This window comes from Podarcis bocagei, assembly GCF_964188305.1.
Source record: "Podarcis bocagei genome assembly, chromosome: 1".
Lineage (NCBI taxonomy): Eukaryota > Metazoa > Chordata > Lepidosauria > Squamata > Lacertidae > Podarcis > Podarcis bocagei.
In genome coordinates this window covers 86,731,608-86,748,214 of record NC_138125.1, presented here as the reverse complement: position 1 = coordinate 86,748,214, position 16,607 = coordinate 86,731,608, and the positions used below count along the sequence as shown (strand labels likewise).

At 48.3% G+C, this 16,607-nt stretch overlaps 2 protein-coding genes across 8 annotated transcripts in view; one reads left to right on the top strand and one right to left on the bottom strand.

The window, feature by feature from the left end:
• Positions 1-3,115, top strand: part of TCIRG1 (T cell immune regulator 1, ATPase H+ transporting V0 subunit a3) — a 26,717-nt gene extending 23,602 nt beyond the window's left edge. For all 7 annotated transcript variants that reach the window (XM_081190486.1, XM_081190490.1, XM_081190488.1 and 4 more), the window contains 3 exons: positions 217-334; positions 1,046-1,217; positions 1,623-3,115. In XM_081190486.1, the coding sequence (XP_081046612.1) occupies positions 217-334; positions 1,046-1,217; positions 1,623-1,704 (372 nt within the window). In that variant the 3' untranslated portion in view covers positions 1,705-3,115. The remainder of the gene's footprint in view (positions 1-216; positions 335-1,045; positions 1,218-1,622) is intronic.
• On the bottom strand, positions 1,779-16,607 carry TBX10 (T-box transcription factor 10). Its single transcript, XM_081190554.1, has 8 exons — positions 16,324-16,607; positions 11,792-12,053; positions 10,713-10,814; positions 8,550-8,721; positions 7,543-7,698; positions 6,050-6,117; positions 5,042-5,130; positions 1,779-3,929 (listed from the first exon to the last, which is right to left on the bottom strand). Exons 1-8 carry the CDS (start codon positions 16,379-16,381, stop codon positions 3,655-3,657), a joined length of 1,182 nt encoding a protein of 393 aa, XP_081046680.1. The 5' UTR covers positions 16,382-16,607; the 3' UTR covers positions 1,779-3,654.

The window sequence follows — 16,607 nt, the reverse complement described above, 5'->3', positions numbered from 1 at the left end:
TTTTTTCATGAGTAGAATGTGTGCTTTTATTTAAAATGCATCTCTGGGTTATTTGTGGGGCATAGAAATTCGTTCATTACCCCCCCCTCTAAAAAAAATATAGTCCAGCCCCCTACAAGGTCTGAGGAACAGTGGACCGTCCCCCTGCTGAAAAAGTTTGCTGACCCCTGGACTAATCCTTGCCACCCCACTGTTTCTTGCCTTTCCCCCCTTCAGTTTGACTTCTCCGACGTGTTCATGCATCAGGCAATCCACACCATCGAGTACTGCCTGGGCTGCATCTCAAACACAGCCTCCTACCTCCGGCTCTGGGCTCTCAGCTTGGCCCACGCACGTGAGTTTCAGGGGCTGGGAGAGGAACGAGCAGAAAGCAGGAAGCACGGCAAGCGATTTGGCCACACAGACCTGGGGGAGGCCGGTGGGCAAGACCTCACCACATGATACAGGCACCAGGCCCCATTCCTGCACTGTTGGAGGCTCATTTGCAGCCACTTCTAAAAGCTTTTGAGGGACTCTCTCTGCCTCAGCATGTTTGTGATGTGGTTTAGATTTTTTTATGGCAATATCTTAGTCTTCAGACTGGAGCTAGCAATGTGTATTGTGATTGTGGGGTGCTTGCATTTGTTAGCTGCCTTGAGTGTCTTTTGAACATTAGGTGGGATATGTGTTTTTAAAATAAAGAAATGCATTTTTGACTGGTGGATGTATTCAAGGCCTATAGGGAACAGGAAGTGTGTGTGTGTGTGTGTGTGTGTGTGTGTCAGCGGTTGGGGCTTTACATCAGTACTAAGGGTGGAATTCAGTGATTGTTCTGTCAGCGCAAGCATTTCTGCTTGTCAGATGGAACAATCTTCTTTTTCCAAGCCCCCAAAGCTGCTTTTGGGGCTGGGGGAAACCCCATAGCACTAGCAGGACTCATTGTACTGGTTCCCATTAGTGCAGCTCCTCAGTTGGATCCAGCCTTGGGTGGTCTGTAAGGGAGGGGAAAGGCTGTTTGGCTGCTCTACTGCTCCCTGACAAGTCCTGCACCCATCCTTCTCCACAGAGCTCTCAGAGGTCCTGTGGACCATGGTGATGAGGAACGGCCTCCACTTTACGGGCTACAAAGGTGGGGTCCTCCTCGTCCCGGTTTTTGCCTTCTTTGCGGTACTGACTGTGGCAATCCTGCTGGTGATGGAGGGGCTGTCGGCTTTCCTGCATGCCCTGCGTCTGCACTGGTGAGAGACACACAAGTATATACCCGCTTTCTGTCAGTGAATCCTGTGCGAGAGCCGATCTCTCACTTGGCTTGCTGCCCTGGGCTCTTTGGGGCGGGAATGCGGGAGATAAATCCAGTCAACCAATAAGACTGCCAGGTGCTTCCACTCTGAGCACTGAGACCCAGGTGGGGTTAGGGGTGTGGGTGATAGAGGACTCTCCTCCCCACGAGGTCAGGGAAATTGTTCTGCGTGAGAGGGAGGGACCTGGAGTGGCAGAGTTTATTTCTCCTTCCCCCACCCAGCTGTGAATCAGGCCGGGACCTGCCTGTTTCAGGGATTGTGTTACTACTGGGATTAGCGTTGCAAGCTGAGAGCAGTGCTTCCGGATCTCGACTTGACCACTCTTGTGCTGTTGTTTTTCAGGGTGGAATTCCAGAACAAATTCTACACAGGCTCTGGGTACCGGTTCACCCCATTCACCTTCACTACAGACATCTGGGACTAAGAGAGAAAGGACTGCTTTCTTCCCAGAGAGCAGATGTACTGTGTGCCCTCATGAGCCAATTGGCTTATGCTGTGTTGTTGTTTTTTACATGAGCAACTGTCTCTTGCTTCCTTCTTTCTACCACTTGTGCCTTGTGTCTGACCGGAAGGTGTGGCAGAACTTCTTTAACTCCCCTGACACGCACCTTTCTTGGGGAAGGAACTACCTGCTCTGTCCCCGTCTGCTACAATTAAAGTGAGGTCCTTCGCTGCCTCACTGCCGGAATATCAGTATTTAGGATGGAGTTCTGGAATTCAGGGTTTATCAAGCCACGTTCCTTCCAGTTCTCGATCCTTATGACTTGCAGCTGAACCAGCCTGCCTTGTGCATATTTCTATAGCCGTTAAGAGTTGCTTCTGGGAAAGAATGGGAAGCGGCCTTAAGGAACATCAGAATATGGGTATCACTCACTATATGGGTGTTTTTACAGGGCTGCTAGGTGGCACTCTCTCTCTTCTTGCTTCATCCCTGTTTGCTGGGGTGCAGCCTTTCTGATGCACATCAGAGGACAAAAGGCCCGGCCCCAGGCACTTGGGCCTTCTGCTTTTTCTAAATTTACATTCAATTGCAGTTGGTGTTGTCATCCAGGTCTGAGACTCTCTTGTTTCCCTGATGGAGAGCCTGGAGTTGACATTGCATCAGCCAATGCATGATGTGGGGCTGCACATTAGAGCCAAGCCCTCGGTGCATGCGTGTTTTTGAAAGGACTGTCTACCTGTGCTAGCAAGCTAGCTGATATGCTGGGAGCTGATGTGGCTTGCAATGCCTGTCTTTTCCTCATTCATGCTTTGTTTTACCAACTGCTAGCAACATCCACCAACAATTGGGGACAACAGCTCTGTACAGGTGGAAAATGGAGACTTAAGTGGCCAAGGGCAAGAGAGGGGCTCCTGCCCTGGATTCAGGGGCGCCTACTATAGGGGGCTCTGAGTCTCTGAGCACCCACAACAAATTTTTTTGTTGGGATCCACACTGCAGGGCCCCCCACGCAACTTCTGAGGTCTCACGAGGAAGTCTCACGAGGCCCTGGAACCTGACTTCCAGTGCCACCGGAAGTCACTTTCTGAGGCCAGGGGGCACGTGTGACATCGTGATGTCATGCCCCATGTGACGTCATGATGTCACAAGCACTGGGCACCCATAACCCGGGGCCCAAGTTGGCTCCCCTGCCTGGATTGCAGAACAAACTTCCTTCATACTGAAGGCACAGCATGTCATGGGCAGGACTCAAGACTCACGCTGCCATTTAAGAGAAAGACAATGCTTGTGAGCAGGCTGCTGAGAACTCTGTGCTTTAAAAGCCCTCATAAACTCTTTGTCGCCGTAGCTACCAAATCCCACAATAAAGACAAGATTCTTAACCTTCCCTGCATTTTAATACTCTCCTCTGAGTTTATTTTTGATGCAAAGCTGGTTTAGGATTTCTGATTTGTAGAATTGGGTTTTCAGCCATTTTATCAGTGCTGAGGGGTTTTGGAATTGGGGGACAAATTGCTTTACAACGAGCTGAGGAGCAGAAGCAGTTAGGAAATGGCCGGTATCTCAGCCAAGTATGTTTCTTACACCTCACCAAGCTTCAGCTTGGACTCTGCACCCCTCTCAAAGGAGACGGATACTGTACCCAGCCTCTGTTAACTGTTTAATTGTCCATATACTAGGGGACAATAAGTTAGAAATTACGTTTGCCTCGGGTGGGGAAGAGAGAAGGGTACCAGGGCTTGAAGGTACCATCCACAAAGTGCCCTGGAAGGTAAACAGAGGAATGGACTAGACCTCCTTAGCAGGCCGTGCAGTGATGGATACTGCATGAGGAGAAGGTGGACCTGAGGCGAGTCCCTGGTTCAGCCTTGGGGTAGGTGTGGGGGGAGAGAGGAGGGAACTGCCTGATCTGTCCACTGGGTCTCTCTTCCTTCACTGTTCATAGTCCCCGGCAGTGTAGATGTTGAGAGCGTGGAAGCTGGTGGCCCGGCTGCTGGGGAGGGCGTAGGGCGTTGCCCGGGAGCGGGCTCCCACGTAGATGCTGTGATAGGAGAGGTGCTTGTAGGGCAGGGCCCCTGATGCTTCACTCAAGGGTCGTCGAGCAAGGCACATATCTGGGAGGGTGGCGGGTGTGACCAGGGGTGGGTGCTGCAGCTGGGAGGCTTCTCTGAAGAGGGATGGAGGGAGGTGATGATTGCTGGCAAACCCTAGAAAAAGAGAAGGAGCTTAGAGCTGAATGACTTCCCTGGCCAACCAAAGTCAGTCCCTACACAGCATGACTCACTCCTGGAAATATTTAAGTCTGCCACTTCTTTTTCTGATCCTGCCAACTCAATCCATTCTGTTAATCAGAATGGAGAAGGCTAAGCCACGAGTGACTGAGAAATTTGCTCCAAACTTCCACCCCTGCGGTTTACCTCCATTCAATCTCACTAAGAGCCCGGGATCTCTGCAGACTATGCCATGGCTTATACTATAGCACAGCGGCGGCTGAAAAGCTTCTCTCAGGTGGTTGTGGCTCCATATTTGTAGAAATATTGTACGCATACACTAACTGCATGGTTTGGCTAGGTCATGTGGTTGGTTTCTATACCTGTGGTTCTCTCAGTGCAGATGTGGCACTTGTTTAGAAGGTGACCATGCCACCTTGCTGAACAATGTAATTGCTACTCGCATGCTCTACTGAGATCTCACAGAGAACTGCATGAATATGACTATACTGCAGTTAGGAAAACCAAAAAAACAAACTACATATGAAGAAAGGCATAGTGAGCAAAATATCCAGAAGATCATAGGGTGAGCAAGGGAGATATTATTTGTTTGTTAATAGCATTTTTACACCATCTAATATTTCAGACATCTCCAAGATGTTATGCTACGTATTTTTGTGTTTCTGTATTGTAAACCACCCTGTTATCCTCATATAAAAGGGGTATAGAAATAAAAAGAAATAGAATTTAAATAAAATAAAAATAAAAGATGTCAAAAGATACGAAGAGCACTGAGAAGCTGCTCCCTAGTCACTGGAAGCCCTTACTTTGCAGCATTCCCTCTCATTAGAAATTATTGCATGTATGATTCTTAGCTAATTTTTGCACACATAAGCGCCGGAAACTTGAGGGACTGGAGAAAGTTGAGATTATTAGCATTAAACATTTAAGTTTGTGCCTGAGAAAAATCTGGACCAAAGTCATGATGGTGACCAAAGTCAAGGAGGAGACCCTGCCATCTCTCCATAGCCCCACCATGCCCTGTACCTTCCCATGCCCTGTACCTTCTACATGCAAGGCCTACTTACCATTTGCTTTTTTCACCTTACCCTTTTCTGTGGTTTCTTGAAGCTGGGCTAAGGGAGCCGCACCCCCATTCCGAGATAAGCAGCCTAATAGTTGTCCTGGTGAGCCGGGCCTAGGCAGAAAAACAAGACTTCATTGGTGATGGACTTTGTGGAAATAAAACTCAAATAGGACAGGCAGAGCTATAGAAGGTGTTATTGGGAACAGTCCCAGACTTGGCTGCTTCTGTTCTCACTGCCATTATCCCTCTCATCTCCTTTTGCTCCACTCGGTAGAGTAAGCTGGACGCAAAAGAGGACAGGGCTCCTGCACCTTTGTTTAATAGCTGTGCAGAAGAAGGCATTTCAGCCTGTGTAGGTTGCTACACATACCAGAATTCCCTCTTCTATGCACACATTAAGGGGCCACAAGCCTTGTTTTCCCTGGCTTGTGGCCACCCTAGCTATTCACACACACAGATTGTCAACACATACTGGCCGAGAATTTCCAACCCAGCGTTTGTTTCTAAAATGCATCTTCTGCCTGTCTTCCCCACTCAGAGTAATACTTCTCTAAAGGTACAATCCTTACCTGGTAGCAAGCACCATTGTATTCAGTGGTGCTTGCTTTTGAGTAGCCAGGCATAGCAGTTGTGTATTTATCAGCTTGCCATAAGTGACCAGCAATTTCATATAAGTGGGTTGGGCTGGTGGAGGGATGGACCTCTCACTACCATTGCTAGTCTGCTTGGTTTCCATGCTTCCTGTGGAGGAAGGGAAATCTATCCCCGAGTTCTATTCGCCTCTTTGGTAGAAGACAACTTTGATTTTGTAAGCCTGCTTAAAAGGCTTTGGAGGAGCAGCCAAATGGGAAACAAAGGCTGCTGGTCTTAGCTATCTAGAGGCTAGTAACTTTTGTGGGCTTATTTACAAGGCTGATGTGTATAGGATTGCAGCCTGAGAATGGAATTTGCTCTGTTTGCAGCTACATCACATAAGAGGGTTATCCCTCCACCTGTATTTGAGAAGGCAGCGCCATGTGCAGAGACTTACCAGTCATCTGGCTCACACTCCCGGAACCCTTTTGCGAAGGGGTTGCTAGCAATTTTCAGCTGTGTGATCTGCCGAGAAAGTGAATGAGTTTTCAAGTACACACATTTTCCCTGCCGCTCCCTCTCTTTCTATAGTGGAGCTGTTGCTCTAGCTACTGCCTGAGAAAGCAACACCAGCCATGGTGTTACTACTGTGGTGCATCCCGATCTATGTCACAATGCTATAAAACTTAAGCACACTGCTGGGAGCTCTTTGAAAGAAGAGCAGGATACATGTATTTAGCATTCAATCCCAGGACATAGCGTTGAAGCTAAGCAGGTCTGGGTGTGATTAGTGAAAAGGATCTAGGAGTCTTGGTTGACCACAAACTTGACATGAGCCAACAGTGTGACGTGGCAGCTAAAAAAGCCAATGCAATTCTGGGCTGCATCAATAGGAGTATAGCATCTAGATCAAGGGAAGTAATAGTGCCACTGTATTCTGCTCTGGTCAGACCTCACCTGGAGTACTGTGTCCAGTTCTGGGCACCACAGTTCAAGAAGGACACTGACAAACTGGAATGTGTCCAGAGGAGGGCAACCAAAATGGTCAAAGGCCTGGAAACGATGCCTTATGAGGAACGGCTAAGGGAGCTGGGCATGTTTAGCCTGGAGAAGAGGAGGTTAAGGGGTGATATGATAGCCATGTTCAAATATATAAAAGGATGTCACATAGAGGAGGGAGAAAGGTTGTTTTCTGCTGCTCCGGACACGGAGCAATGGATCCAAACTACAAGAAAGAAGATTCCACCTAAACATTAGGAAGAAATTCCTGACAGTAAGAGCTGTTTGACAGTGGAATTTGCTGCCAAGGAGTGTGGTGGAGTCTCCTACTTTGGAGGTCTTTAAGCAGAGGCTTGACAACCATATGTCAGGAGTGCTCTGATGGTGTTTCCTGCTTGGCAGGGGGTTGGACTCGATGGCCCTTGTGGTCTCTTCCAACTCTATGATTTTATGATTCTAGTACCTGGATGGGAGACGACCTGGGCACTACAAGCATGCCACTTTGGATTCTATGAGGGATATAGGTGGGATGTACAAAAGCAAAATGGATATTTGTACATTGATTTCTCCATGTACGTTCGCTTTTTTATCCTTGCAACAATCCTGTGATATAGGTTATGTTGTTGACTTAAGGCTACCCAATGAACGCCATGACTGTGTAGTTTTACAGATAACGCCTTCTCAGTTCACAGCTATCTCTAAACATTACACCACACTAAATAATTAAAGGCAAATATTGTAGTAATTATTACGGCACCGTGAAAAATGCATTAGGAATGCCTCACAGCTTGGATTGCACAGCAAAAGGTGTCAGTGTATGTATAGATCTGTTTGTCGGCCTCCACCAGCCACACGTAGTACTGTCCCAATCCTGACTCTCTCCAATAGGCCAGCTCTCCCATGTGATACTGACCAGTGTCACCAGAGGGCTGTGCATGCGTGTTCTCTCACCCGATGGTTCTGATAGGCTGTCACTGCCATGAACTGAGTCTCCGTGAAGATGAAGGACTTGAAATTCTCCTGGGCGTAGCGCTCGCTATCTGGCCGTGGATCTACCACCACCACATGGAAGCGTGGCTGGTACCTGTGCATGGAGTTCAGGATGATCTGTTTGATCAAGACAAAGCAACATTTCAGATGGCTGTTCAATACATGGGCTCTCATTTAACAACTCTTGTTTACACACCCAGGAACATCAAGTGACTCCCACGCCCCATGCATATTCCACATGCAAATGTATTCCCTGAGTGGTGCACAGTGTAAGTGGGAAGTCCCATAAATACACTCACACTCTTGCAAGTTGTTTTCATTTTAAGTAGTATGAACATAGGTAAAGGTAAAGGAACCCCTGACCATTAGGTCCAGTCGTGACAGACACTGGGGTTGTGGCGCTCATCTTGCTTTATTTGCCGAGGGAGCCGGCGTACAGCTTCCAGGTCATGTGCCCAGCAGGACTAAGCCGCTTCTGATGAACCAGAGCAGTGCATGGAAATGCCGTTTACCTTCCTGCCGGAGCGGTACCTATCTATCTACTTGCACTTTGAGGTGCTTTTGAACTGCTAGGTTGGCAGGAACAGGGGCCGAGCAACGGGAGCTCACCCCGCCCTAGGGATTCGAACCGCCGACCTTCTGATCAGCAAGTCCTAGGCTCTGAGGTTTAACCCACACCGCCACCTGTGTAGGAACATAGGAAGCTGCCTTAAAAGAGAGTCTCTCCAAGCCCTACCTGGAGATGCCAGGGACTGAACTTATAAATACCACCAGGTTACATTTATTATGTTACACACAATGCATATTTTTATGCTCACTCCCATTTTTCTGAGATAGGAAAACTTGCAGGGAAGCAGTGTTAACCCTGATTTGGTTTCCCTCCCTTCAGGTACAACGAAGTACAGTGCCACCAGGTGACTAAACTGTATAATGACACTATCTGCAAAGACACTGCACAGTTAACTTACATGGCCATTGTCATCCATCAAGTTGTTGGTGAGCTTGAGCTTGTCAAAGGAGACAATTTGCCTCATCCACTGGCCTCCCTTGGCAGGGGAGTCAGGGTGGAAGTGAACCCGGCCAGGTGTCGCAGGATCTGCCTTGCCAGCTACCAGCCAAGCAGAGCTGTGGAATGCGTATCTGGAGGGGAAAGGCATTATGTTGAAGAAGAAGAAGAGTTTTGATATCCCGCCTTTCACTCCCCTTAAGGTATCTCAAAGCGGCTAACATTCTCCTTTCCCTTCCTCCCCCACAACAAACACTCTGTGAGGTGAGCGAGGCTGAGAGACTTCAAAGAAGTGTGACTGGCCCAAGGTCACCCAGCAGCTGCATGTGGAAGAGCGGAGACGCGAACCCAGTTCCCCAGATTACGAGACTACCGCTCTTAACCACTACACCACACTGGCTCTGTTTGAGGCAGGCCGCTTCCTTTCCTACCTGATTGAGGACCTGCAAGAGTTTGGGTGGGTCTACTATGCTTGCCTTGGTGTGCAGCTATATATAATTCCAAACTACAGTTAAGGGGGGGGGAATTCCAGTTTGTTTTGTTCTATGTATAGAATTCAAGCATATTTTTATGGGGCATTCTACAGCAAGGTAAAACAAGAGGCAGGATTCATGTATAGCAAACATTCAGATTGAGAGGCTTAACAACCATGAAAATTTCTGAGCAAGCATTTTCAGTGCAGGGAACAGCAGAAGCTGCAAGGTCAGAATAGCGAAAAAGGAAAATAAACGGAGGGAAATTGGAATCTTTTCATGCAGTACTGCATATAACATATTGCATTTTATCCTTCATAAGTTCAGAGACCATCTCGGCCACCATTAACTAATTCCAGCCCAATCCCCTGTATGTTCTTGGTGGGCAACTAATACTGGCAAGACGTCACATTGACAAACCGTACTTCCCTCACCCAAAGGGGCCTGATGCCAAGTGCCTCTGGGATTGCCAACAGAGAGCCAAACCTGGCCAGAGTGTTAATGCAAGAATGCATGCTGTTTTCCTGCAGAAACTTTCCACGTGCAAATCCCTGCTACATATTACGTGGTGCAGAAAACTGCTGGGCTGTTTTGTGTGTTGTTAATGGTTTATCAGGGTTTTCTTCTGGCTTGAAACCCTTCTGCATTCCTTCTGTAGTTTCCTCTCCCCTCCAATCTCACACATCCTCATTCACCAACCCTTAAACTCACTACACACTTTCAAACTCCAAACAATACGAGAAAGAGAAATAAAATAAATAAATAAATCAACCATGGCCCTATTAAAGATAGTACAATTAATTTTAAACCTCCCTCAATTAAGTTGCTTTAACTGTTGTAACCCACCCTGGGACCTTACGGTGAAGGATGGGGAAGAAATCTCTCTCTCTCTCTCTCTCTCTCTCTCTCTCTCTCTCTCTCTCTCTCTCTCTCTCTGTGTGTGTGTGTGTGTGTGTGTGTGATGTCTACTCCAACTCTATATATCTTTTTGTGTTCTACCAAACAGATGAGTCCTGGCTCAGTGCAAGGGTGGAGTTGACTGTATTCCATTATTAGGCTGCTCTCCACCCTTTCTAAAGGGTCTAAATAGCACTTAGTTCCCATTAGGAATAGTGGTTAATTTGTACAATTAAATCCCACCTGGAAGCTACTTCTCATAACTCTGATGGGGTCAAGGGGTTACTGTGGGGTAACTTAGTGATGAGGGAAGTAGTGCCTTTTAATTTTGATATTTCCTTTATTACTACATTCCAGGGCAAGATTTGAAACTTGATTCTGGAACAGAATCTCAGCTCAATTTAAGGCTTGATTCAATTAGCACTCTACACAAAGGGCACAGATTTTTTTATATTATTCCATTCATTTGATCAACGTAGGAACCTGTACATATCTGGAATACAACAAAACAGCAACAAGCAGATCCATGTAATAAATCAACACATCTCCTGCAGGTTTAAAAAGTCAGGGTGCCTCAGTTCAGAACTCCCTGCTCCTATCACTGAATTTATAGAAATCCTTCCATTAACACTTATCAGGCCTAGCCACACGCCATGCCTTTTGAGTCTCACTGGTGCCTAGCTTGCTCTCGCTGGCTGGCTAACTAGCAGAAATGGCTCCAAACTCATTATCCCAGAGCCAGGCCCAGGCCATACCGGTATCTCTTGTCGTCCAAAGGCACAAAGTCCATGAGCAGCACATAATCAGCCAAGGGATCCATGCCGGATATCTTCACCTGGAAGGTGGGGAACATCCTCCTGCCACAGGGAGAAAGGAGTTTGCCGGGTGATTCTGCTTTCCCACTGCCCGCTAACCTCCATCTTACCCAGGGTAGGGTAGAGGTAGCCAACTGTGTGTCTTCTAGATGCTGTTGGACTCTCCTCAGCCCCAGCCAGAATAGCCAGCGGTCAGTGATGTTGGAGACCGGCAACATCTGGAGAACATCACATTGGCTACTGCTGAGGGAGATGCCCAGGGCCTTTTGCAACAGGCTAGAATAGCTTGAGGCAGGGTAGAGAGGGGCTGCAGTCCTTAGAGCAATGGTTCGTGGTTTCTTGCCCATTGTGGTGGGAAGCCCACCTCAGGCTTTGTTGTAGGGGTGCACAATAAACACCCTTGGATCACACTTTCCCTGATGGTACACAGAGGGTTGTGGTACAGTTTGTAACTGGGGGAGTTTGCTCCATTTAAATAGCAGACCTGCACACTGTTTTGGGCTGTGGCCCTGGGAGTTGTCTGAAAGATAATCTCCTTCCCTACAAACACTCCTGGACATTAAGAACAGCAGAGGGGGCTCTACTGGCTGTTCTGCTGCCCTCAGAAACTCAGGGTGGAGATGCTCCAGGAGAGGGCATTCTCTGCGGCAGCCCCTAGGTTGTCTAGCTACCTCCTCATATAGGTGTGCCTGGCAGTTCGGCTATACAATTTTCAGCAAATGCTGAAGAGGCACCTCTTTACTCTGACCTTTGACACTTGAAATATATAGTTTAAACATCTGATTTTGGTGTGTACCTTAAGGTGAAGGGCAGCTAAATAAAAACAATGCCAAATGCCTGAATGAATGGGTATTCCATTATATAGGGCACATTATTAAGGTCATTGTAATTTCGTGTTACTCCTTAATGTTAGACTAGTAAAAGCTAATAAGGATTACTGTGGTTCCTGTTTAGTCACTTTATAGATCAAAGCTGTGTTTTTAATCCTTAATCCTTGGACCAAAGAACATTATACCTACCGCCCTGCCTTGGTGACAATCATCTCAGTGCCAAGGCTATTGAACTCCTCCCAGAGACTCCTCATCTCCAGTTGCACAGTGACGCCAGAGACACACTGGTTTTTCCTGGCCAACTGGGAGCTGACCCCTTGCTTTGCTGCTCCCTCCACTTCATACTGCTCAAACTCTGGTGTTGTCGCCAGCAGGCACGGTGCTCCCACAGGGCTTGGTGAGAAGGGGCAGCCATCGGACGTCAGCACACTCAGGCTTGCGGCGATGAATGCTGGGGATGGAGAGAAGGACAACTGGCGTAATGACTATATTATGACTATGTATGAACACAGGAGGCTGCCTTACAATGAGTCAGACCTTTGCTCCATGTTGTCAGCACAGATTGAAAGCAGCTTTATTAGATTTCAGACAAGGGGACATTCTTAGCCCCACCTGGAAACCCCGGGGATTGTTCCTGTGAGCCGTTGGCATGCAAAACGTACCGTATTTTTTGCACCATAATACTCACTTTTTTCTTCCTAAAAAGTAAGGGGAAATGTCTGTGTGTGTTATGGAGGGAATGCCTACGGATGACATGCCTACGGGTTTTCCTCCTCTAAAAACTACGTGCATGTTATGGTCGGGTGCGTGTTATAGAGCGAAAAATACGGTATACTCTACCACAGAGCCATGCCCCTTCAGCTCTGACATGAATGACTGTAGCTCAGGAACCGTCTGCCAAAGGAGGATGCTGACTCCGAGGCTACTCCTTCCCTGCAGTTGCTTCAGGCAGAGCCATAGCTATGGCGGGGAGCCCTAGCTAGGTTCTTTGCCCTGGGTGAAGCATCCAGAGGGGTGCCATTGAGCCTCCCAGCCTGTGTGTGTATGCAAATGTGCATGTGTTGGGGGGTGCCAAACTGGGATGAAATAAAGTTTAGTTTCACCCCTGGCTTCAGGGATACAATGAGGTCTCAGCCCCCCAAAATGACTATTGGGGGAGAGAACTGGGCTCAGAGATATCACACCAGAAGGTCCACATGTGTGGACTGTCTTTGAGCCCAACTCTTTCCTTCTTCCCAGTCTGCAAGAGGGGTGGCGATAGATGGCTGACCGGTCTCCCTAGAGTAAGGGCTCATCAATGCTTTCCTTTGCTCCGTGCTTTCTAGGCACTTGTCTGGGCTTGCCAAGTCGATCTCCGAGCAGCTGGGTTTTCTTGTCCTGGCCCTTTCCCCAGGAAAACCTGTGCTTTACCACTGAATTGGAGCAAACAGAAAGCCACGGAAAACCCAGTTACCGTTTGCTCCAATTCATTGGTAAAACACCAGGACAAAAAACAAAACAAAACCCTGCTCGGACAAAGACCTGGAAAACTCAGACCTGTGCCTAGAAATGTGACACAAAAGGGAATGTGGATGAACCTGAATTCTGCCTGGCTTAGAAGCTCCCATGCACCCATGCCATGTCTCTTCAGACCCACGGCTAGTACCTGCTTTCCAGTGGCACGAGAGAAGAGTATGGCTGCCCTGCATGCTCTAGGCAGTTTAGAGAGGACACCAGAGTCCAGTAATCCAAAGCTCCACCCCACTGACACTCCACCTGACATCTAGTTTGGTCCTGTAACTCACTGCCAAGGCCAGCTCTCACATATAACAGGGACTGGTGTTGGTGGGGCTCTACTTCAGACAGCAAAATGTCTTGGGTCTGCACTTAATAATATTGCTACAGGACTGCTGTCTGCAGCAATCAGTGTAATGGGGCTATGCCACTCACTTAACCGCTCTGGCTGGGTCAACAGAATAACAGCGCAAATGTGCCAGTGGAGCCCATCTGGCACTCCTGCCAAAGCATCTATACCACCCGGGCATTGTCTCTGCCCCTCACCATCTTGGTATGCTGCAGCAGCTCAGCCAGAGGAAGATCAGGTGAGTGGCACAGCCTCACTACCCTGTCCACTGCTGCTGGCTGCAGTGCTTACCTGGGTTGGCATGAGGTCCACAGGAGGCTTATGGCAATTTGTGGAGACCCATAGCTTAACACTCCAGTGGGCAACCACTGCTCTCCCAGTGGACTAGCCTGCACACTAAGATGCTCCACAGCTAAACCTCAGTTCTGTCTCTGTCCTCAGGTTGCTTTGAAAACTCCAAATTATATGCTGTCCTTTCCGCACAGGCTCCTTTGCTGAACGGGGGCTGGAAGGAGGGAGAGAATACTTCCTCATGTATTTTCTTAGCCATGCTTAAGATCAGCTATTGAGAGCCAGCAGCCCAGTCCTTACAACCTGGCTAAAATTATCCAACTGGGTGCAACCCTTCTTTTGCAATTACAGAATCACACATTTGGAAGGGACCTTGAGGGGTCATTTGGCCCAACCACCAAACCCAGTAATAATATGGAAATAGCTGAGCTGGATCTGATCTGTAGTCCATCCATAGTCACAGCCATGTCATTAGAGGAAATCCCTATGACATTCTAGAAGTCCCACTTGAACTTCTGGCGTTTCTCAATAATTCCCAACCATTAGACCCATTCTCTCCCTAAAATCTGGTAGTATTCTTACAGGTCTGGATAAGAGGCAAAGAGACATTCCTCCTGGGAACTACTGGGGGGGGGGGGAGATTTCAACCCACAAGTCACACACATCCTAACCACCACAGCATCCACCTTGCTTCCCACCTAGGGTGCCAAAGAACCACCAGCTTCATGATCCAAGTTCTTAGCTGGAGAGCAGCTCATGGAAACTTTACCTGAGAAGATGCAGCTCTTCAGCTGTGTTGAATGGCAAGGCAAAAGAGCCATGAATGCAAAGCTCCTAACCCACTTTAAGGAATCAAGAGGTCTCTACAGATGTCATAAAATGCCCAAAGAGAAAAGTAACAGGGTCCAGAGCACCGATGGGTGCATGCCTGGCTCCTGCAGTGCCAAGCAGGCTTTACCTGACATTGCCCGCGATGCTGGGATGACTTCGGGTTGTTCGGTTTGGCTCGTCTCTCTCCGTCTCGCCACGTCCCCCTTTGCAATGTTCTGAGTTGAATCTCTGGGATGGTGTGAGCGATTTTATTTTCCTTCATAACAGTGTTGGGGGGCAGGAGGTGGACCCACGTCAGCCAAGACTTCCACTCCCTCCAATGGGAAGCAAGATGGGGAAATGGGTGGATGGGGGAGAGGCTTCGTTGGGTGACATGGCAAGACCAACAGCGCATGCTGGAGGCATTTGAGTAGCTACACGTACATGCAGCAAATAAAATGCACAGCGATTAATGAGTAGGATGAGCAGGTGGCTGAGAGCAGCAACCCTGGGACCACATCCTGGGCCGAGACAATATTGCTGAAGCCGGAGGGTTAAAAAGGATAGTGGGTACAACAGATTTAATTTGTTGTTAGTGTTCCTCAGTGATCCTCATAAAAACCAAGGTGGAGGTCTTGAGTGACAGAAGGGTCAAAGTCTGTAGCATATTGACAAGAGGGGACAGGACTCCGGGTCAAGTTGTATAGAGGAGGGTTGTGTTTTTTTGGCAGTGCAGCTTTTCTTACTGCTGGAGTTTTAATGACACGATGAGATGCCCCTGCTAAATCCCCCTTCTGTGTATCTGTTTAGGGCACAGGAACTCCCACCATCTTCAGGAGCACAGGATGAACTGTTTGATGGAGGCAGCTTGTCAAACCACTGTGGAAAATGGTCTCTGAGATGCCTCCCCCTCCTTTAAAGGGGCTGTTTAGTGAGCTGAGAGGGGAAGCATGTTGCGGGGTGGGGAAGCTGTGAGGAGAGGGGCTGGGATCAAGCTGTGAGGTGTAAAGCGAGGAAGAGTTGGCCAGGTGTGGGGGAAGAGAGGTTGGCAGCAGGGTTGGCAGGTGGAGCAAAGCAGGGGTAACAGCTTGCAAAAAAATAAGAATAGTATCTGTACATTTTGTCTCATATATCAGACTCTGCCAATGCTACAGAATAAACATCCACAAATGTATTAGTTGAACATTTGATAGATAAGGTAAAGATATGTACAATTTTATAACATGCAGAGAACAATATGTGCAAAGAAATCAGAGAGTGGAGCTGAGGGAAGTCTTTGGTGGGGGGGAGTGGGAGAGGTGGGGGGAAAGGGGAAAAATAATGTAATTGATTATTTGGACTGATAAGTTGTTATGTTGAAATTGTTTAATAATGTTTGCTTTTTTTAAAGACTCTGCCATTGCTACAAACGTACTTTTTTAATGAAAGCTGGGGATCTGGAGATTGTTTCCTCCGGGAGATGCAACTGTCCCCTATTGTCTCCCCCCCTATGGGTGCCCACTACTAACACACAAAGCTCCCCACTTGTCCTCTTCCTCGTGCCCTCTCCAAGCATGTAAATAAGGATGCAAGAGCAGCAGCTGCCTCCATTTCCCTTGCCCTCTCCTGCTGGGCCCAGAGGGAGAGGGAAAGTGGTTGGGCAGAGTGGTAGGAGTGGCAAAGAGTGGGCTTGCTCAGGCGGCAGACAGTGAGTGAACCCACATGTGCATGCAACATCGAGGGGTGGCTTGCATTCTTCAAGTAGCCATCCCAGATCAAGCACGGCATGAAGACTTACACAAGAGGCTCAGTAGGCTAGTGAGGGAGCCATCTTCCCTTCCTCTCCTCCTCTCCATGCTTAGCCCTCAGGCACAGGGCCATGGTCTTCCCCTCCATCCATCTTCCTCCTGCCAAGCTGGCGACAGCTGCTCCTTGTGCCTTCTCACACCTCCTCATCTTGCCGCTCAATACCTGCCGGGGAGTTATTAGAGCTGCCACTGCTGGTGACAGAAGGAGATAAATGGGCAGTAGCTGAGAAGGGTGCCCCCTCGGCAATGAAACTGTGAGGGAGGCCAGATCTGG